Here is a 7,708-nt window from a genome sequence, read left to right as displayed (position 1 = left end):
CTTGTTGCTATTGTCGTAATAAAAATTATGCTGGAATTACTTGCAGGCCCAGCAGGGAGGGAAAGGGGAGGAGTTAACAGTTCGATCACGTGTATTGTCACGTGTTTTCCGTGTTTCGCGCTGATTTGTTTATTTGTCTTTCAACCGATATGAAGTCTTTCAACCGATATGAAGTGAGCTGAGCTTCTGCACTCTTTACCCTTCCTTCATCTATGACTGCAATTTCCACTTTGTATACACCGCCAACGCCAGCATTTATCGCATTATATTAATTAAAGCCACACACCGAGTTAAGTTGTTTTGTTTTTCATGATGACCAACCGCTGAAGCGAAACTGGCCGCTGTGAAATGCTGGCCTTCGATCAAACCAGAGATGATGCTAACTCAAACTCTGACCTGTTACGTAATGGAAAGAGATAATTCCCAGCGAACCGGAAAATACCGGCCGGTGTTTTGAAAGTAAAAAAACTGGCTTTGATTGTGTTCATTTTCAGTGTTTTTAAGAACTACACTGTTCGCTTTACAGGTTAAGTGATACAATCCAGTGATGTTCATTCACTTTCCTTGCCCTTTCCCGAGAAATATTGGCCTCCATTGTTATCTGGCCTGTTAGGTCTAGTAAAGACGCATTTAACTACAATGGATCCCTATTAAATCCTCAAACAAAGAATTCCCTTTTTCCTAAAGAACTGTACGGTTAAGCGCATATTGATTATAGCGAAGTTACGAACTCTTTCCTTCTTGTCATCTTCAACATCATAAAACAACATATTACCATTTTACATCGCCTTTGTTAAAGTGATCCAAAAATATCTCCATAGCGTCTTTTGGAACTAGTGAAGCAAGACTGGATGCAACTTCGCAGGGCCTATCAAAACAATGATTTTCTCATTGTAAAGGCGGCCCTAGGGTTGTCGGAAATGGTTTGACACAAGCTTAATTAAACTCGTGTAAATCTGAAATACAGTTTTACCAACATGATACATACTATCCATGAACTAAATCATCGTTTTAGGGCAGTTGCGTTGCCTTTAGAACTTGAAGAAAAATCGGTGCAATAATCATGAATAATTATTTACTCTCGGCTTTCTGACAACGTAGAGATTAGAATTGTCATAATTACTTAATATGTCAATCTTTCTTTTGTTTTTATAACTGTTCTGGACTGCGTTCTCCTTGTCTATTGGTTTTCCTTTCCTTTTTTCCTTTTAACTAATGACAGACTTGATGTTTTGAATAGCTGAACAGTAAGGAACACTCTATATTGAAATGAAGGGTATTGGAATAAGCACATAATTGGTGAACCCTGAAATTATGTATATATTCAGATATTGTGCACAGTAGTTGTTGCTGACAAAGGACGTCTCACTTGACACATATTACTATAAAACCAGCGTACATTCAAAAGAACAGCTCATTTCACGACAGCTTCCTTGCGAGTCGTTTGGTATATAGGTGAGAGTATGGGCTTCCTTAAATAGAATCCTCTTGGTAATCAACAAAGTATAGTAACATTGTTTCTGATTTTTAAGATTGTTGATATTTTTTACTCTATTATAATAGCTTCCTTGTAGAATACAGACTGCTATATTGAACCTGAGAGGAAAAAAGCATGAGTGGAGAAGTTGCTGTCAATTTGCCGCTCGAGAACGGGACTTACAAAGCTAGACCACCACACTCTCCAACTATCAGCCCTTCACGAAACCATGAGCAAGCCTCAAGTAATCAAGTAAGTTAATGAGTTTGTTTTTTAATGACCTTAGTGCGCTTTTCATTTCATGTCAAAGAGAGCCGCCCCAATAAACCGATGTGTTATTACACTGACGGCAAGTTTTGAACCTTTTTTCGGACATTTCGGCATTGGACTGCGTTTGTGCTTCAAACAAAGGAAGGTCGTAAATTTTTCCATTAAGGCTGATTAAATTCGAAGATTTAAGGTTTGCGTGTACGTGAAACAACAATCGACAGAAAGCTGGCTTCGGTAAAGGCATGAAAAGCTCTCTTATTTTAACTTGTTATTTTGTTTGGAGAATTTTCTCGATATCTATACCTAAACGGGAGGAAATTAATTAAAATCAAGCAAGTCTTTGATTTTGGCAGAACCCAAATGTCAGCCTGGTGTCTGCCGTTTGCCGTATCATAAGCGATGCCAAATCTCTCTCTTGACTCCCAGTTCAAAGTTGTATCAACTCGCAAGGGTTCCGAGTCCACACTGTTTCATGGGGGTTGGCCAAAACTGGATGATTAAAACTAGTTTTTAAACAAATGAGAGAACACAAACGTGAATTTTTCGTTCGTTGTTTGGTAAAGCTATTTTGGCAACTCACTTGTTGAACACATTATCGTCAATGTCTGCGTTTTTGGTTCACTTTCAAAAGTTCTCAATGGCTTGCGGCGCACCTTATCCATGCACTTGAAAACATAATAGGCCAGTCACGTGATTACGACCGTCGCCGCTTACCCCAAAACATTCTAGAAGCGAGTTGCCATATAATCCTGCTTCTTCGACACCGTTTTCGACAACGAGTGACCTTAATAAACTAGTTGCAGCTAAAATGAAAACGACTTGAATTAGAGCGCGGCATTTCTAAGCACTGTTTAAATTCTGTCTAACTAGAAAAAAAATAGCCCTACAAAATACTCAATAAACGAGACGCCTTCCAGTTAATAGCCTGAGTCATCAAGATAAACCTCCTGGCTTGTTCCAATGAAGCACCAAATAACACAAATTCCGTTCACAAACAAAGCCAAAGTTCAATTTCATCTACGCCAAACACGTGATAAGAACTTGTGTAACGTCCCTTTCTCCCTTCGAGGACACGTGAAAGGCAATGCGTGCATGCGCAAGCGCGACTGATCCATGACGGCCCGAGTGTTCAATTATCGACTGAACTTTTTTCAAAAAAGTCTATTTTTGCAATTGAACAAATGAATTGGATATGAGCCAAAAAAACCGAAATGCATTAAGAAATTCACTACCTCCTTTACAGTATGGTAAAGGTGTTCATGGTTAGTTGTTTTAAAAGCAGAGAGAATCGTAACCAAACAATGACAAATGGCCAAAAACCATTCCACCCCTAAATCGCGGCCTTCCTCGTAAACACGAGTTTTAAATGGTTACCTTTCTCCTTCTGAGATACTTCAGTTTACAGACGATGGTTGACGTTAGCATGACAAATAGAATAGCATTCGTGGCTTCGAGGTGTTCTTGTTGATATACTTGAAACTTACAGGTGTGATCCCATATCACCCAATATCACATCTCAAGTGAATCAAAATGCATGTGCGTATGCATTCCTATGGAGTTTCAGTGCGTCAACAATCAGTAATAGGTGGGCTTGAAACTCGGAGAATAGTGTACATCGACTCTAGCGCTATTGCGTAAGACCTTACGGAATCCTCAGCAAAGTTTAATGCTCGGTTTAAGTCCCGATTGTCGGCATCTTTTAATCGTGCCTGAAAATCGAGCATATCATTCTTCATTCTAACAGGGTTCACTACGAACAACAATATTTCATTTGGTTTCAAAATAAAATTTGGATTTGCTGCTCACAGTTATTCAATATCGTAGACTCAAGAATCACTATTTCAGTTTACATATTAGCTGCTGAAGTGTTTTTTTCCTTGAAAAAAAGTCCATGACCTTCATCTGTTTAAGGTATTAATGAAACATAGTAGCTTGTGGGGCCGTGTGTGGGGATTAAGATACTCAGCTGAATGGAAAGACCATTTGGCAATTTGAATATCCATTATCCGCCGGCAAAAGGCCACTCAGTAACCACTGAAACACTAGTGTGTCCTAAATGATCTTGAAAATTACGTTTTCTCTGGTTTATGCTTTCGTCAATGATCAAAGCTCAAAACTGTTATTAGCTGCCCAACTTTGGAAAACTCCTTGATACACTCACACTGCAAAAACCATGTCTTGCTATCTCTTTTGATTCGAAAGTCTTCATGTGCTCTTCTGAATCCAGTGTGAATCTCAGGCTCCGTATTTATGTTTACGGGCTTTTTTCGCAATTTTTTTGTTTTAGACCTTTTAATGAATAATTTAAAGTGGTTAGAAAGGATATCTATAAACTTGACTCATTGAGAGCAATCATATACTTTTAGGTAGCGCCAGTTCCTTTACAAAATGCGCAGACAAACCTTTACTTTTTACTTACAGTTACAGGAATTGATTCAACAATTAGTTTTGTGTGTTTCAGAAACAGTCTGGCGAAGAACCTCGAAGAGGGCGAAGGACTGTAGGGCAATGGTTCAAGAAGTATTTTTGGGAAGGTACTTATCAACCTACAAGGACACTTCGTAGCTCTGTTTATTGCCCTCACCTGTTTCTATTGCATCTTACTTTAAATACATGACAAAATATTTAGCTTTGCTTTGAGATTTCTACACGTCAATCGCAACCTAACTGAAAAAAAAAAGTAATAAAACTTGGAAAGTGATGACAATACTCTACTTTCCTGAATCATAAGCATTTGTGGTTGCCGGGACAATAACCCTGACAAGAGACATAATTAATCAGAAAGAAATAGTTGAAGAAAGATCATAGTTAGATGTTAATGATTAGATATTCGTTTTTAACTTTTTAAAATTTGATAAATGGGCTAACAATCAACACATTTTGGATTGTTTTCGTTTTGTGAGAAAATATTGCGAGCTCTTAGTCTCATGCAGTCATTTCTTTAAGGTCATCATTTTCTTGGAATTTCCAACTTATATGCTTTTGTTATGATATCGGAATCATACCAGACGCTGCTCTCTGTGCGGACCTACATGGCAACAAACTATTACTCATGCTGGCATCAAAATAAGTAAGAAGGTGCTACTCGCTTTAATAAAGAACATAACCATACTAGTGGCGAGATGTGACAGCAAAAATCTGGCGTCTTCAACAAGATCCGCATTGGAAAGCTCTGTTTATATTAGATGTTAGATAATGTCGTGCTTCGTTGTTTCCTCGATGACTTAAGTGTATTGGGTTAAATTTTCTTTATTTCCTTTTAGGTCAGACTCTGAATAAGACCCAAAATAAGGCATTGGCGGAGCTAGACCCTGATGCACCATGGCATAAGAAGCTTATGGTAAAGTACCGCCTTTTCGTTGGAATTGCAATCGCGTCTGGACTCTGTCACGTTGTTTGGTGGACTTGCGCCATCAAATACAACTGGTTTGCACTGTTTCCTGACAGATATTACATGACGTTGACAATGGTTCTTGGCGGTTGTGTTGCAGGTAAAGACTATTCCTACATTTACCGCCACTATTCGTAATATTTTACAATCCGTTGCACATTTACCGAGTACTAAAAGCACTGCTTATGGAAGTAGAAAGGTGTTTTGCAGACAAACGAAATGGCAAATGAAACGGATTTTTGCACGTTTTAGCTTTGAGCCGCAAAAAGGGGCAGTAAAACAAAGTGCAACTGAAAACGAGGTAGTCAACATTTCACGGAAAGAATGTTTTTATTGCCATAGAAATCTGTTGGCAAAGTTGTTTTATTCTAACTTCAGAATCTGTTGAAGACGACCGTCCTGCAAATATTAAAAGCGTAAAGAAGACTAAGATTGTTTAATTTTAAATTGCAGCACGGAACGATCCAATTTGGAATGCTGATGAGTGCCATAGACTTGTAGGAGTAATACTGACAATAACAAAGTAATTTTGGTTTCATAGGAATGACCAGTGAGGGTGGAGGCGCTGTCGCTTTTCCCGTATTGACTCTGGCTTTCGATGTGTCACCATCAGTTGCACGTGACGTAGCCCTCATGGTACAGTCCTGTGGCATGTCAGCAGCGACGTTTGTCATCTTTTGGATGCGGGTGCAGGTAGAGATGCACTCCATAGTCTTTTGTTTTTCCGGTGGGGTCTTAGGAGTGATACTTGGGCTGGAGTTTGTCGATCCTTATGTCAGTGCAAAGGTGAAGAAAATGATCTTTGTGTGCGTCTGGTTTGCCTTCGCATTTGCCCTTTTCCTTCTCAATCGCTATCACAAGCGCAAGACCTACCCTACCATTCCTGACGTCAAGCCGTGGAAGATAATAGTTCTTCTTTTGTGTGGATTTGTCGGTGGCCTATTTACTGCCGTTGTCGGTGGTGGAGTCGATATCTGCAGCTTCAGCGTCTTGACGCTTCTGTTCCGTGTAACTGAGAAGACGGCCACGCCGACATCAGTTGTCATGATGGCATGGACGTCTCTGGTGGGTCTATTCTGGCGCCGTGTCATCCAAGAATCTGTCACCCTTCAGGCCTGGAATTACATCATTGTCACCGCCCCAATCGTTATGTTCATGGCTCCTTTAGGTTCCATTCTTGGCACTCATTTTCACCGCCAAGTTCTTGCTGCCTTAATCTACATCTTGGACACAATTTCTCTTGTCACCGCCTTTGTTATCCTCCCACTTGGCCCAGATCTGATCGGGATGTCCGTGGGTATATTAGTCTTCGGATTCGCGTTCTTCGGTGCCATAGCCTACGCTGGCCAGCGAATGATGGAAAATATTGAAAGGCGAAGCCAAGAGCTAGAACACGTGGAAGTTGATGGAGAGAAAGGAAAGGATACTGCGAATGGAGGTTTCAGTAACAGAGGATTTCATGCAGAATCTTCCGCTTTGTAAAAAGTATCAATTAATCAGACACATTCTAGCTGGAACTACCTATAATGGGAAGTAGGTCTAGAATTTTGAACTAAACTTTGTATTGAAGCGTCTCAAAACACATTTTGTATTTTGTACTTTCATACTAGAACTGAAGCAATGGAATCCACCAAAAGCCTGTTGTTGGTATATAACCGATTTAATACCAAGTAGAATTTACATCATGGCATCTTTATCTTATAACCTTTTGTGACTAACCGGTATTACGCATGATGAAAGACTCTTTCGTCCTTACATATAGTATAAAAGCTTGTTTTGTAAATATGTATTTCCACTCTTATTAACTGATATTTAAGCAAGAATAGAAAATAATTATGGTTTTGCATGACTTTGTGATTGGTCAAAAATCGTCATTTTTTCTTCCAGTCGGAAGCTTGAAAGGACTTCTACGCGTGCTGTATCCCGCTTTTGGCACCCTATAGACTTTTGCCTTTTGAGTTATAATCACTTTTACTGGATGATCATGAGAGATATTTTCACCCGCGCAACGGAAACTGTAGGCCGTTGCTCGTCATGAAAGTCTCTTGTTCGGTTTATTTCTTTTTTCTTTGCGTATGCGTTATGGTATTTGTTCTGATTGTAAAATGTTTCACGAACAATACTTATATAAAAAGGTGCCACTGTCATCCAGGTGCGAAAATAAAGGAAATATATTGATACAATTTTTCTCTGTGCAATTCTCATTTTACTGGAAGATCTGTTATTTAAATTGCAACTTGTAGACAGCTTTGCTAAAGGAGAAGAAGAAGAAGAAGAAGAAGAAGAAGAAGAAGATGCTAGAAGGCGTTAATGACTTGACCCTGTTTCCTACGTAGACCTACCCTGTTCAGGGAACAGTTACTTTAATGTAACTCACTGGAAACTGCCCTTATGAAGGAGAGAGGTTTAAAACTACCCATGGTCTTAAGAATTTATTTCTTTATTTCGAATCTTTACAAGTCGGGAAACTGCGCGCAAAAAACGCGTGGGATCCAGCTCCCACGTGTTTTTCAAGCGCAGTTTCATCATAATCGGCCCATACTCGGAAGGTAAAAACTAACCGTCACTTA

General features: G+C 39.4%; 1 protein-coding gene across 1 annotated transcript; it reads left to right on the top strand.

The window, feature by feature from the left end:
• Positions 1–1,322: 1,322 nt before the first annotated feature.
• LOC137992731 (uncharacterized) lies at positions 1,323–7,321 on the top strand. Its single transcript, XM_068838220.1, has 5 exons — positions 1,323–1,455; positions 1,564–1,729; positions 4,209–4,281; positions 5,011–5,238; positions 5,680–7,321. The coding sequence occupies exons 2-5, from the start codon at positions 1,613–1,615 to the stop codon at positions 6,618–6,620; spliced, it is 1,359 nt and encodes a 452-aa protein (XP_068694321.1). The 5' UTR covers positions 1,323–1,455; positions 1,564–1,612; the 3' UTR covers positions 6,621–7,321.
• The last annotated feature ends 387 nt before the right edge of the window (positions 7,322–7,708 follow it).

The sequence above is a fragment of the Montipora foliosa genome, chromosome 2 (assembly GCF_036669935.1).
Source record: "Montipora foliosa isolate CH-2021 chromosome 2, ASM3666993v2, whole genome shotgun sequence".
Lineage (NCBI taxonomy): Eukaryota > Metazoa > Cnidaria > Anthozoa > Scleractinia > Acroporidae > Montipora > Montipora foliosa.
Note: the sequence above shows the minus strand (reverse complement) of the source record. Positions and strands in the feature narration are given on the sequence as shown.

What these genes read in the sequence shown, in the direction of transcription:
- LOC137992731 (XM_068838220.1), top strand. Translation starts at nt 1,613, where the DNA reads ATGAGTGGAGAAGTTGCTGTCAATTTGCCGCTCGAGAACGGGACTTAC. An exon ending in AGCAAGCCTCAAGTAATCAA is followed by an intron (nt 1,730 to 4,208) that starts GTAAGTTAATGA and finishes TGTGTGTTTCAG; the next exon opens with AAACAGTCTGGCGAAGAACC. An exon ending in TCTTGGCGGTTGTGTTGCAG is followed by an intron (nt 5,239 to 5,679) that starts GTAAAGACTATT and finishes TTGGTTTCATAG; the next exon opens with GAATGACCAGTGAGGGTGGA.